Source organism: Athene noctua, chromosome 1, assembly GCF_965140245.1.
Source record: "Athene noctua chromosome 1, bAthNoc1.hap1.1, whole genome shotgun sequence".
NCBI classification, from domain to species: Eukaryota; Metazoa; Chordata; class Aves; order Strigiformes; family Strigidae; genus Athene; species Athene noctua.
Window position 1 is genome coordinate 112,802,697 of NC_134037.1, and position 15,250 is coordinate 112,817,946.

Here is a 15,250-nt window from a genome sequence, read left to right on the forward strand (position 1 = left end):
ATCTGAGAGCAGATAGTCCTTAATCCTACAACTCTCTTCTTACTTATATTGGGAGTCGGTACACAAAGTTATGCCTTTTTATTTAGAGAGGAAGGATTTTTTCCTCTCTTGATTTTTCTGAGGTCAAAAAATTACGTATATTACAGTGTTTCTCACTGGCATGCTCATTGCAGGCCAGAAGAATCAACAGGAAGGCTGAACTTTCAGAGATATATCTATAAATCATGGCAATAATAGTACTGGTCAGTTATATCATAAACACTATCAAAGAGAATAGTTTAGTGGGTTTAATGAATATCCTTTACAGGTAATGCAGATCTTCATTTATTCCAACAGGATCCTTCCTATTTACACCTCTGTATCCCTTTTCTGACTTAGAGCTGATTTGTGCTTTGAGGAACAAGTGAATTTAACACAGAAACAAATTGCTAGCTAATAAATGAACCCAAGCTTTCAATGTATTCATTATTGGAATCACACTTATGAAAAAACACACAGAACACCACACAACAGTGAGTCACACAACTGCTGGCATAACAAATACTGCCAAATCCTTCTGTAATAACCCATCCTTTTTTTATCCCAAGTGTCTACATTTCTTCAAAATAAGAACTTTACAAACGCTAAGCCAAAGAATATAAAGAAGATACTGTTCCATTTATTTATTTTCTGAATAAGTAGCAGAAGTATCTTATTTGGCTCTACTGATACCGCTGACAGGTCACCTCACAGATTTTCCTCTTTTCCTGGTTCATGTCCACACCCAAGAATTCTTATGTGATATGTACTGATGTGCAAAAACTATTCATTTAATTTAATGACTACAATTGTCTTCAAGCACTAGTAGAGAGGGAATTATTATCCATGTGTTTCTAATGGTAACAGCAACATTTAAATACTGCTTGGGGAACAAGGAGTTTAACCAGGATATAGTTAGGCTTCTTTACTTTCAAAAATCTGTATGTTTTGTACATATCTGGTGGTCATTTCTTGAACACCATCTTGACAAGAAATGAATTCATGTATGAATGGAATCAAAACAAAAAGAAATAAAACAGTAGAAGGAATTTGGCTTGGATTTTTCATAACCCATAAAAACAAAATTCCTGGAATATTTTTATATGACTGCACAAAGGGGTCTTCAAATCCATCACTCCCTTCAAAAACAGACATTCTCTCCCTTCAGATCTTCTTGTGCTGCTGGTTTCAACTCTATTTTCAGCTATTTTTTTAAATTTCTCTTTCATTTTAGAAGTTTCTTTGTCTTGTTTCTAATATCACCTTGTACTAAATCACTACTACAGCTAGGAACAAGAGTGCTTCTGCATGCACTAGAACGGTATTATTCCCGAAGAAAGAGATGGATAGCCTTGGCATAACATAGTGGGTTCTGAAAGCACAACAGGCATCTGTGCAATTCCTTCATATGACATATGAAAATACAAAGAAACATCTGGCTGTGGTGAAGCCGAGGTGTCAGGCACACTTTTCTCCAAATACACTATTTCAAAATGATCAAGCATATAACAGCTTCTTCCCTCAGGCAGGCAAAGAGGAATGAAGACTGCAAAGACTGTGAAATACCACAGAGAAAGTCTAATCTCAAAAGAAAAAAGTGCTCACTTTCTTCAAGTCCTTCATAAAACAGATGATTTGCTGTTAACAAGGTCAATAGAAATCACTTTGTAGGATCTTAATAGTTGCACAATGAAGCACCAGGTGGAACTCAACATAAGACCCATACAATCTCAACTCATGGTACTTTTGAGGCAACTATAATGTGAAAATAAATAACTCTCACAGAAGCTGAATATGTACTGACTTAAACACAATGGACAACATCCTGATTTTGAATCAAGGGATATTGTTTCAAATGAAAATGTCAGGTAGGCGTCTAGATGCCTTTGAAATTCAATGAAACACAGGAGCCTGCTTGTTCTTGATGACCTTCTCCCCTCTCCAACATACAAAAGCACCTACCTACTATTTACTTTGTGCAATAGGCAGAGTGGTGACTTTACTTTCAGATATGGGGTTTCAACACACACTTTGGAAAAGTAATTGGGCCTGAATAGCAGTGAGTGACAATTGTAGAGTCTCTTCCCGCTATCATTATTCATGACTAAATGTTTACTTTTTGTTCCATAAAAAAAAAAAAAAAGGTGATCCTTTAAAAGTGTTGATGAAATATAATTGTTCTTTTTTGAATAAATCAAGAAGCTTGCTGTGATCATAATCCAATAATAAATTGAAGGACAGTTGACAAAGACTTAAATGATGCATCCACACAGCTTCTGTGGCACATATACTCCAGCATATGGCTCTTCAAATCTCCCTTTACAGTAGAGAATATGCACTTGCTGTGCATTCACAGGCCTGTATGGTGCCAAAGCAAAGCATGACTGAATTTTGTCTACCACTTGTAAGGGCACTTGAGGGAAGACATGAACATGTAAACTTAGTGTTTTATGCCCACTTATTCACTTCAAAGAGTCCATTCTGTAGCTTCAAGTATTGATTTGTGGTTGAAGTCTTTTGGGTTTGGTGTGATTTTTTTTTTTTTTTTTTTTTTTTTTAAGAAAAGCAGGCTTTTCAAATATTTTTCCTGTTGGAGTGATGAATTCCATCACTTTTAGATGCTCTCTCACCTAAGAAGGGAAGGGGCAGCTAGTTTACCTGTCCAGGCTCTGCTGAGTTATCTGTCCTTTCCAATACTTTGGGCAAGAGGCAGCTGTATGATGTGATAGGTGATGCCTTCTGTCTTCCACATTCCCTGTACTGATAACCAAGCACGGCAAAACGATTACAGGCAAAAAAAAGGGAATTTATGGGTTAGAAAGTTGCTCTTTTGGGAAGGAATATAGAAACTAATCTTTTCAGCCTAATTCTATGCTCCTTTCAGTATCTTCCCTGAATACTCCATTAAAGGTATTAAAAAACCCCAAAACCAAACGTTATTACCAGCACTGAAATGCTGGCACTGTGGGTTTTCTTTAGTCATCTTTATTGGCATATAGGACATATTGTAGTTATTTGTCAGGAGAATTTAACTTTGAAGATATTTCCTCCTTTGGCTGATACTGTTCTTTTAACAGTTGCATCATATTACTGCTTCCTAATCCACACTGACAGAAAAAGAGGCAGTGAGAATTAAGTACGAGAGAGAACTTATAGTTGATGGGTGCACCAGGAAGAGCACCTTACAGATATTTCACCACCAATTTGTAGAACTGGTACTGCTGTAGGGCAGTCCACACTGGAGAAATACTTGCTGCTCCATCTTCCTCCAAGTCTCCTGATTCCATCAACTACTCACACCCATGCTACTCTCGTAACCATATTGAAGACTTTCTGCACTTGGGACAAATATGTTTCTGTTTAGAAACTTCTTCTCATGCTATTGCTATGCTGCTCACTGCTTTACATTCCAGCTCTGCTGAATGCACTCTCCACTTCCACATTTACCTCTTGGTGCTCAGTTTCGATTCCTAATATAGTTTTTGGCTCTGTTCATAATTGCTTAATGGTTATGCAAATATGACTATGTTTCACAAGCAAGTAAAGCTGTGTGACAGAAATTGTGTGCGTGTGTGGGAAACAGCAACCACATGACAATGTCCTTAGCAGTTAAGTTTCAATAGACTAAACTAGACACCCAAAAGGTAGGTGCTCAAGTCTAAACATTCTGAGATTTCTGCAGGTTAAAATCCACCATTCCCCAAGAATTCCATTCTCAAATGACATGTATTCTCAAATAAGAAACAGTTACACAAAAATATTTAACATTTTCTTGATTTCTTGTTTCTCAGATTCCCAGCAACTTTCTTTCTCTTTGCTTATTTTTCTCCCCTGAAGACTAGATGGAGAGCACTGGCATTGAAAAAGATTAAACAGATTTAAAACCAAAGCATTCTGCTTGTCCAATGGACTGTGAGGAAAGATGGTGATGCATGTTAAATGGTAAATAATAAAATCTAATTGCCATATAAATGTGCGTGGTAATCCATCTCCCACAGAATTGATGCTTCAGGAAAGACTCTCCACATAAAGCTACCAAAAAGCTGAGAGGGTAAGCATTCCCATTTTGAATGTAGGTCTGCAGACGGAAACTTTTTATACACCAACCTCTTGATCAAGACACTCACCTCCAGACTCCGAGTTTATTACAAGAAGCAGCTCTTTTGCAAAAAAGGACTGCTCGGTCAGAATGCCAAGATCCATGAGGATGGTGCCCTCATACCCACAGCAGCACATTTTGTAAACAAGTTTAGTATGCGCTTCTTGGCTGACGGAGTTCTAGGATTCAGTGGGATGTATTTACACTAAATATCCAGATTTTCGGGGGGTAAGTTTTAAGAGCATACATGTTTCCTCTCTTATCCTTAGCATAACTTAGTATTCCAAAATGGCTTGAAAGAAATTCCAAAATCAGCAATGGTAATAACCTGCTTGCCAAACAGCTGTAGGAATATAGGCAAATCTATACATTTGTAAGTGTGTAAGAGACTGCAAAGAGCAGGGGCAAAGAAGCAGAAAGCAAGAACTTTCCCTCACCATGGAGTGAACTGAAAGACTACTGCAGTGTTGTTTTCACAGAGCTCAGCATAAACACTAGAGTATTTTCTTTAATTTTTATTTAATTCAGAAGTACTGGAGTAAATTTTTAATTTTTTCCCCATCTCATAATTTTGGAAATTTGGATACAATTTCTAAAGGCTTGGCATTGCACAAACTATTTTCACAGCCTGGTAGACAGTATAGCTGCTTAGAAGCAGTATGTGAGAAGTTGCAAACAAGGGAGGATAAAGGAATTTGCATTAGATCAGTTTGTCCAGTCATCTATTGTTAATCTGCCCCTGTACCTTTGCTGCATAGGAAGTCTTAGAGAGCTCTCAGTTAAGTACCTTACTTTTCCCTCTGTACAGAGGCTGCTTTCTCAACACTGTCAGGAAAACCACAGCTGCATTTGCCATTGTCTACTCCAACAGGTCACATTAGGAAGATCTATTTGCTGTTGACAACATTTGGAACTCTGCATTTGGAACACAATGTTATTTCTGCATGAAGAGTTCACAGCCCACTGGCAAGGTCATTACAATTAGCTCATGCGTGTTTGTTTGATAAATTTAAGCATTTATATTCATTCATTTATACAAAAACGTGGTTTTATATAAAATACTTTTCTGTCTTCTTAAAGCTTTGTTTCGTAGTAATAGAAATATGAAGGATCACTGCAATTGATAGAGACCTTGTAATATAGAAAAGAAGATGTAACGCAGCAAAAATAGTAATGGTCTCAATATAAAACAACAGGGACAAGTATATGGAATTGAAATTATTTCAATTTCCCTTGCTGGAACAGGAAACCTTCTTTCTGATCAAGACTAATTTAGCTCAGTTTTGCATAGCATGAATAAGATGCTTTGACAGGCAAATGAAACATCAATAGATTAAGTGACTATTACGAATCATCAATGAATATGCCAGGCTAGTAGATCTACTGATAATTTAGTTAATTGCATTAAAAGTTTACAAGGATGAATTAATTGCGAAGTGAATCTTTATGTGCACAGAAGAAGTATATTTCAGCATATTTGTAAAACCACTGAGGTGATACTAGAAATTAATATGATTAGTTTTCTTTCAGATGCTTCAGACAAGACTGTTTTCACATTATTGGAGAAAATGGCAAATGAAAAAGGAAATATATATAGCAAAAGGAGACATATGTCACAAAGGAATAGAGGAAGTCAGAGGCCAGTGCAAAGTTATAGAAATAAAACACACAACAAGAGATCCAGACACGTTTTTGAAATCCAAGAAAGTTGATTCTGATACATGCTCTAATACAAATAGCATTTTTTGAGGGTGCAGTGATATAACAGCACAGTAATAACATATGACTTAAAATGGACTCTAAAATTGACGTTTAGGAAGGCCATGTGGAATAGGATAACAGTGAGACAAGTTGAATATATGGATGGCAATTCAAAAAAGCAGCTCTTAAAAATGTATGAAATGATGCACACGCAGCAAAAATTAAACCATAAATGTTGTGCTGGTTAGGATTTTTTTTTTGTGATGATGATTTCCTTTTAAAAAGAAAATATAGTTCGCCCAATATCAAAATTAGGGTGACTGCAGTTCATCCTGATGAAATACAGCATAGCTAGAAAGTTTGGAATAGGATGAGATACTGAAGTACTGAACCAATTCTGAGAAAAGATGTTAAATCTAAAGTAACAGCAGCATTCCTTAGCTTTTCATTTTGTAAGAGTGAGGTATTTCTATTTATAAACAAAATGCTAAAATATTTCATTTTCTGACAGATCTTCCAATAGAATTGAGTGGAGTTTTGTAGGGTTTTGTATGCTGCCTGTTTAAAGAAAGTGGGTGAACACTCTGGGGATTAAAATAGTGCCTATATGTGTAGCAGAGAGGCAAAAGGAAGATTAAACTCTAGCAGGTAAGTGGATACAAAGTCATGCTTGAGGATGTTCCTCCTCCTCAAAATCAGATCACGTGTACTCAAATACTTATAAAAAAACTCTGACAGAACTCCAATTTCCCACACCACAGGACGAAAACATGGAGAGGGAAGAGGTATTACAAGATGTTATGATATCTACAGTCAGAACAAAGGAGACATCTTTTCTTTGTCAACAGTGAGGAATAAGAGCACAAGTCCAATTCCCCTTTCATTTGCATTTTTGTGCCCCTTCAAGGCTACTCAGACCCCTCAGACTGTAAGAGCACCACATCAAGTACAGCAGCAAGAATTCCCCTCCACCCAACTATTTTGGTCCGTGAAGGCCTTGAACCCATGCTAACCATCTGAAAAGCAGGACAGGGAATCTGCTCATGAAATACATGAAAGGAAATTTTCTGCGTAACTGAATGTTGGCAGGCTTGAGCTACATCGCCTTTGCTGTTAAGGCTCATTTATCTTCAGGGGTTATCTGCTAGAACTGCACCCAGGTATACTTTACTGATTTTCTTTACTAGGAAAAATAGCACAGTTCTTGGAATCCAAACACAGAACTATTTTCACTCATTTCTTTGTCTCCAATTTATAATTTACCCATCTAATTACATCAAAAATTAACCTGGAGAATTTAATATAAGCGTTTCCACAGGTACCTGCTCCAATCCACTGAAATTGTACCAGAGGTTATGCAGGGAACCCATGTCTGTACTAACGAACTTTCTATGTTACACAGCCAAACCCACACCTAAAAAGAAACATGTAGTGGAAATTCTCTCCCATACCTTTATGGCAACTGTCTGCTTTCCCAGACAACTGGCATGCTGTGCAGGCTCTACAACACAATCTGTGTCATATCTTCGTACAAAATTCACTGTGCATTTGCAAAAAACTGCATATATGTGATTTATCTTTCCAGGATTAGCCTGGATTTCAGCATCTGAAATCTGGTAAGTCTACAGTTACTCAGACAGGCTGCAGAGTCTATGTAATCTGTACACATTTATCTTTCACCCAATGCTAATTCTGGTTAAACAGCATTATTGATATCACTAGCAGGAAGTACAACTTTGAATTTGCTTTTTTGCTAGGGCTAAAATAATACAGGACAATGAATTAACCATAGCTGCTTGTATCAGTAAAGTATATGGAGTGTTGATAGCATAACAGAGATGTGTTATCATAAGAAGCACTGACATAAAATAGAAAAGAGCAAGCTACAAGAAAGCATTTCAGCTGAATACAAAGGAAGAAAAAACAATAATGAAAGGCATTTTTTTTTTTCCTTTTTAGCCTGCTGGCTAAAATGTATCAGCTTGAACTCCCCCAAAAAATCCAACACAAATTTTCCTGATAGATGCCGTGCCATATTTAAGGGAAGCTGACTGAGCAAAATATGATAGAACACATTAAAAATTAAAATAAACATACTAATAAGAAGACAGAGGTTGAGGACCGGTGTATGCTAGACCAGTTTGAGAACGATGCTTACTATATATTACTGTACTGAATATGTCAGTTTTGTTAATCTTTTACTAGACACATTTCCTGGGTGGTGAATTACAGAAAATCAGCATCTAATACAATTCACCTTCTTTGCTTAAAAATCTCAGTATGTTTTTTCATGTTCTTCTTTTTTTTTTTTTTTCCAATGGAATTCAAGGTTAGAAAATTCACCAGCTATGGATACAGTTTTACTTCAAAAGGGTAAAGTAAAGTAGAATTTTCAAAGTGAAGAAAACAAAGAAATGTTGGATTTTATAGGTTATCTTCGCTGATGAGCTTTCTCTGTGAATGCACTATGCAGTGCATTTAGTGAAATAACAGTGCCCTCTAGTGCCTTCATTACGCACATTGTTCAAACTTTTTTTTTTTTTTTTTTCTCTTAAATAAAGCAACATACCTCAACACCACATTCAGTTTGGAAACGATGCTGACTAAAATGACTGAGTTCACTTAGTTATCAGTTCTTAACAGGATTATTTTTCCTACTCATGACTAATTAATATACTGAGAAAAAAAAGCAGATTAAATACATATAATAAATACATACCTACACATATGAATAAATAGTACTTATTATTGCAAAAAAATGTGAAAGAATAAGGTGGATGCTTTCACTACAGTATCAAAAATAATGCTGAAATATTACATTGTCTCAATAAACATTGACCATATTTACAAGAATGCAAAAATAAGAAATAACATGAAACGAATTCCAAATATAAATTTGAGAATAGAGCGTGAACCACATCCAAAAAGCTTTAATTTATAAACCAAGCATTTCCGATAAAGAATCTCTTATTGAAGGTTATGATATATCAAGATACAGTTTTCACAGTCTTTCTTATGGTCTTAATAGCACTTTCAAGTGAAGCAAACATGTAAAATATCACAAAATCCAGAATAATTACTAAGGTCAGCTCATTATCTGTGACTCAGAGGTAGTTAAAAGAAAATCCAGCAAGGAATAAGCTCTTGATGGAATATTAATATCTACTTTGAACATCATGGCTTTTGAAATATTAAGTTTTCTTTGACTGTTATGAAATTTTGGTTTTCCTAATAAGAATTTTTATAAAGAATGTTAAAATACACGACACTTTTTCACATGACCAGAACATATTTTCTTATGTCTGATCAGTTAGGCAGTATTTGAAAAGTATACTTATGCATCCTTTCAAAAAGATATTTTCCTCTGATGCAAATTAGCTTTTCAGAAGCCCATCCTTAAAATTGATTACTATTACTTATTTTAAAATACACATATATGTTTTTGTTTTATAAAAATGGATCTTAAGAATCTAGCTGGACCTATAAAACATAGGTTTAGACTTATAAAGCAAAGTTATCTCACCCTGCAATTGAAATTACAACACATTAGATATTTAGGTATGTGTATAGTTCTATACATCTGGCAACTTGCATTTATAACTGATTCACTGGAAGACTTACTTATAAGATATTTTATGATATCAAAATACTGCATTGCATTAATTTTCCCAACAAAAGGTAGGTTTTATGTGGAATAGTGAACAGTGGGGGACAGGTCAAAATGTTCCCCAATTCTCTAACATAGATCACCAGTTCTGCAAAGCGTTTGTAGTCATACTGTAAAGCTGTGGTTTCTGCATGACATGTAACTTCTGTTCATGTAAAAATCAAGCTTTTATCATCGACATTTTAGAGCTCCTTTAGTCCCTCAATTATCTTTTGGTATATATGGGCTGCTCTGTGTTCTTACCATTTCCTACTTTTTTCCTGTGGCATTTTCACACATTTAAAGTTGTACCTAACTGAGCAGATCTACTACTAAACTGGCATTGTCAGGCTAACATAAAGAAGGTGTCATCTCTTGTGATCATATTATTATAAAATAAAACTTTTCAAATGGTATTACAAAATTATACTGTACTTTATGTACATGATTTATTCAGGTTATCATTCTGTAATGACCCTCACTGTAGGTTATACAGGAATTACTGTACTTACTTTTGAGATCTAAATTTCTGGCTCCTGCTGTGCTCTGTGTTGTGATTTTATTGTCAATCTTTACAGTGTGGAGATTGTTGGTATCCCTTGATATCATCACGTTATGCCACTGGTTGTCATTCAGAGGTTTATTAGAACTTCCTTTGATGAGATTTGCACCATTTCCCAAGTCAAACACATAGTGTAAATACCTGGGAAAAGAGAAAAAATTGGAAAAGTTTCCTTTTTCTTTACATAGCAGGGGGCACTAATTACTATGTCTAATATTTCCTATTTCCTTGTACTCCTCAGTAGTGCTGGTAAAACCGAAGACGACCACGAATGCCAGATGGGGAAACAACCTTAATTCAGAGAAATCACCATTTTTGTTTAGATGAGCTGAGGTGCAGTTCCAAGTTTCTGGAGAGTAGCAAGCATTCCATGTATCAACACATACATGCATACATACGCAGAGAGAGAACAAGAGGAAGGCTACAAACTAGTACTTCTTTGTGGTAAACACTATAGAAGTTATACCTATTATTTATTTTCACATTTTTTCAGGCATCTAGCTTCATCTGAAAGAAAGAGTCACAATAAAGCATATAAAGTTTAACATGAAGAAACATTCATCAGTCACATATGTCCAGTTAGATAAAGATCTGTATCCTAAACTTTCCCTTGTATTTCTCTTGTATATACATTTTGAATAGACTGCTTTTTTTTCATGATGCTAATCCATACATACCCTTTTACTAATTCAACCACAATGAAATCATTTCCATCGCCACTGTTATAAAGTATCAATCCATCCAGAGAAGTTGTTTTGAACTGGAAAAAAAGGTGCATAGAAGTATATGCTTGTAGCGTGGCCAATGCAACATAACTTGCTTTTGTTTTAAAGGTTACAGGGTCTGCTATGATGTTCCTGAACCCAAATCTTGCATTTAGCTCACAATAATCGATGTCTCCATTTTTACATAAGTCAATGTATGCCATGCCGTTAAATGTAAGACTCTGTAGATGCCCAATGAAATTAGAAGGCACAGAAGACAGGTAGCGCCGTTCGGTTATTATTCCTGTTTCTATGTTGTGGAATTCCAGCCGTGTGTGGTCACCAGCCATTTGACCTTTAAATAATAACAAGAAAACATGCATTAGCATCTGAAATGGGAGGTCAAAAATCCCATCATGCGATTAAGCATCTGCATCAATTTCACACTTTTCAGAATGTGCAAGGCCAATTCTTGGCTCCAAAGAGGATTCTTCTAAATTGATCCAAAATTTTGGTAAACATCTGGGAGGCCTTCCACTGAGTTCACTATGTTTGGATAAGGCCAACAAGCAAGATTTCTAAACTGAAACACAATACCACAGTACATCAAAATCCCTCACTTTGGTTACACTTAACCAAACACATGGCTTTACTATAAGCAAGTGCAATTCATTAACACAGCACGAAGATCACAAAGGCAAATATCAGAGCTAAAATGACAACATTAACATTTCATGGAAGGAGGACATAACACTTTGGGGGATATTATTCCATATGTTTTGCCTAAAAGTGCATGATTTGGCAAGAGAGGGAGGATTCCTGTTTAAGCTGTTTTAGGTATATTAATGCCAGCTTTGTTGCAAAATCCTGTGCTGCAAGGGTAGACAGAGCCTTCTTTGAAAGCAACTATCTTCGTACCATGGGGATAAACCATGGGAGAAGAGGGCAGAGCCAAGTGATGGATGAAGTGGAAAGCATTCAGCAAGGGTGTATGCCAGTGTCTTGTAATCCTGAAAATATCAGGGGACTTGGTTACATCAGAAAGGTGGCCAAAACCAAGCCTCACAGATACCTTTGAGTCCTTCTTTGTCATGCAAGGACTCCTACACAGCAGAAAGCCCAAAATTTGCTGACTGTATAGCTAATCTGAAGGAAAAGATCAGGGTACACTGAGTACTGGTGAGTTAAGGTTTTAAGCTAGTTATTAAATACCTTACCCAGCACATCAAAATTCTGTCCACTGAAGAGCTCCCTTTTCTAACAAAGCTTAGATTTTTTTTTCCACGCTTATTTTAAAGAAGTAGGACAGTACGATCACAAGGCTGATTCATGGTCACGTTGTGTGGGTACGATGACAAAACAGCTTTTTATTACTTATCAATTTTATGCACCTTTTCCATACCATGGCCTAGATTTCCCCATTCCTCAGCTGTTTCATGTCTCTCACGGAGTACAAAGAAGGTGAACAGCAGACCTTGTCAATCTGGAGTAAATACTGGCATAAAACTGCTCTGTAAGAAGTTCCCACAGTTGCAGTGCAAACCTGTAAGCAGGTTGAGTCCCCTCTGTCCTTCCCTGAACATACTATTCCAAGAGGAGAGTATAGCTCTGACCCAGGCCGGACATACTTAGCAGAGGTGCAGAAAGCCCTGTGGCAGACTTAAACAGCTGTAACTCCACAGGTTTTATAAGCAAGTGTTTGTGTACATGTGTGTGATCAGGGAAGAGATAAGAGCTTTGCTCAGGGAGATAGATTCACAAAGAGGTTAAGTCAGAGCACCGACATACAAATACAGATATCAGTGAAGTTACAGTGAAAATAGGTCTGCAAGCTTTAACACCATTCAGACCACACACACACACACAAATTGCTCTAATAAATGATGATAAATATTTAGAAGCAGTTTACTTAGCTTCAGGATGCATTCTAGATAAGAAATAACTTTACTGATGTCATTGAACACCACCAGCATCTGGGATCTGCAGTCCTATGGTTGAGTACTGCTAGAAGCACCTTAATACTCAAGGACAGTCCTCCTGATATGCTTGTTTCTAAACATCAGTTATGAAGATACTACTTCCCCTGATGTTTTAGGCAAAGGTGGGTTCTTCCTTGCAGTAAATGAGTTGGGAAGCTGTCTTGAAAAATGCCAAATCTGTAACTTTCTGCAAGGCCAAGAGCTATATATTGGATCACATCCAGAGAGCTGAAGATCATGTTTTAGAGAGGAACATTATGTATTCCAGTCTTATATCACTTCAGATGGCATTGCATAAATGTCATGGCAAAAATCCACTAGGCTTTGGCCTGTAGCACAGTATCCTCTCTATATTCACTACCTTAAATATATTTCTTCCTTAAGCATAGCAATGAAGTTCCAGAATCTGGGCTCATATCCCAGATATCACTCCAACATTTCAGTTGTACAAATACACTACCAGGACTTGAGACTTCACATAATGCTCCACAGTATTTGCAAGTACAGCAACAAAGAGACTGCAGTTTGTGCTTACAAGGTTGGGCCTTGTTTTGTTGGTTTTTAACTTGTTGATGCACAAAATGCATTACTTGTTGCAGTGCTATAGGACATCATACAAAAGGCCAAGTGAACTTCTGTTCATAACCATGAGCTAGGTATCCTTTCCATTATCCAACTGTAGTGATTTCCTTCAGTGTACTTTTATTTTCTATAAATTCCCAGAAAAAAGTGCATCAGGGCTGCAAGTATTTAAACTCTTCTACAAGTAAAATTTTCAAAACCACCTGTATGACTCGTGTTGAAAGCTAGTAATGATTCTGAAAGATATTATTTATCTATGCACAAATTATGCAATTGTCAAAGATAAATAACCTCAATCCATGGATGAATAGGTGATATTTTATAAGCTGTAAAAAATGGTAAATCAGGTTGAATTATTTAATAGCTTCCAGCTTAAGCTTTCTGGAATTGGTTGGGGGTTTTTTGTGTTTTTTTTTTTTTTTTTTCCATATATGACATAGGAAATGTAACCGAAAAAGGAAAATGCAGTGTGTGGTGCAGGAAGCTGGAATTTTGGGGAGGAAGTCCATTTTTTCCTCGTGCTCCCTATAAAATTATTATAATCTTTCACATGAATAACTACCGGGTCATATTTTAACCATATTTCTGATTGTTGGGACATCTGAAGAAAGAGTTCTAAGCAGTTTAAAGCAATTAACAGCAAAAGCATCCCAATCCGATATGGCAACTCTTCCACTAGCCCTTTAGAAAATTCAGAGGTACTCACATTAAATTGCACTGTGTACATTTGAAACATAAGCTTATAAAGGCTTTGGCAACACACTGTGTTGCAAAAAAAACCCCAACCAACAGCCACAGCATTATGTGGCAATAAAGATGTTTCCATGTAGAAAAAATAATATTCCTCCAACTAATAGATTTCCCATGTTATCAGACTTTGAAGTTCCCTCTAGCTCCTTCTCTCATGATAGTTCCCTCCTCATTGATGGAATAGGCCAGAGATTGGCCACTCAGCTTCCTGCAGGAAGTTTAGGAAGACTTTTTCCCTCCAAAATACTGGGTTGACTTTCTCCCCTTGGATGAAGAACATCCGAGAATTATTCAAATGTAGGCAGGCAACTTCTGGCCTGAAGAACTAAGAAAGATTTCAAGTCAACTGGCCAGCTTCTGATACACATACTGGCATGTGGAAAGAATACTAGCATTGCATCAAGAAGTTGGACTCACGGGCAGAACTTTTGTCTGATCAGAAGACAACTGAAAAGACTCACTGTCTTTAACAGGTAGAATAGAATAGAATAGAATAGAATAGAATAGAATAGAATAGAATAGAATAGAACAGAACTATTTCATTTGGAAGGGACCTACAATGACCACCTTGTCCAACTGCCTGATCACTTTAGGCCTGATGAAAAGTTAAAGCGTGTTATTAAAAGCATTAGACAAATACCTCTTTAACACTGACAGGCTTGAGGCATCGACCACCTCTCTAGGAAGCCTGTTCCAGTGTCTCAGCTGTATGCCGAGACCACAATATTTGATTATAACTACAGTTATACACAATGGAGAATGATTACAAGGACTTTCAAGTCCTACATTCTTTACATATTACTTCACCTGATTAGACTATATATATAATGATAGAAACCTCCTGCTTTCTTCATCTTAATCCTTCATATATATTTTGAACTTTTCTGAAACTGTGCTGAGCAGCTGGGAGTGAACCCAAAGATGAAAACAGTACTTCCTAGTGGTTTTGTAACCTGTAGTATTTGTAAATAAGAAATCTGCCATGAGGAGCCCAGGAAATAGGGTGTCTAGAACCAAATGCACATTTTATTAATATCTAAACTGCTTCCTCTAACTAGGAAATGTCCCCAAAGTAGCCTTATTATTTGAGTTGCAGTTGAAGAAGCAAGATGATACTTTTCAGTATGGTTCCTCCAATACTATATATTTGTCTTCACAAAGAAAGTTTAGATTTAGGCCATCTACTGTCTTGTCAGAATGACCCAAAGC

General features: G+C 36.5%; 1 protein-coding gene across 27 annotated transcripts in view; it reads right to left on the reverse strand.

The window, feature by feature from the left end:
• Window positions 1–15,250, reverse strand: part of NRXN1 (neurexin 1) — a 740,630-nt gene that overhangs the window by 372,510 nt on the left and 352,870 nt on the right. For all 27 annotated transcript variants that reach the window (XM_074897427.1, XM_074897426.1, XM_074897419.1 and 24 more), the window contains 2 exons: window positions 10,704–11,085; window positions 9,977–10,167 (listed from right to left, as the gene is read on the reverse strand). In XM_074897427.1, coding sequence (XP_074753528.1) covers window positions 9,977–10,167; window positions 10,704–11,085 — 573 coding nt within the window. The remainder of the gene's footprint in view (window positions 1–9,976; window positions 10,168–10,703; window positions 11,086–15,250) is intronic.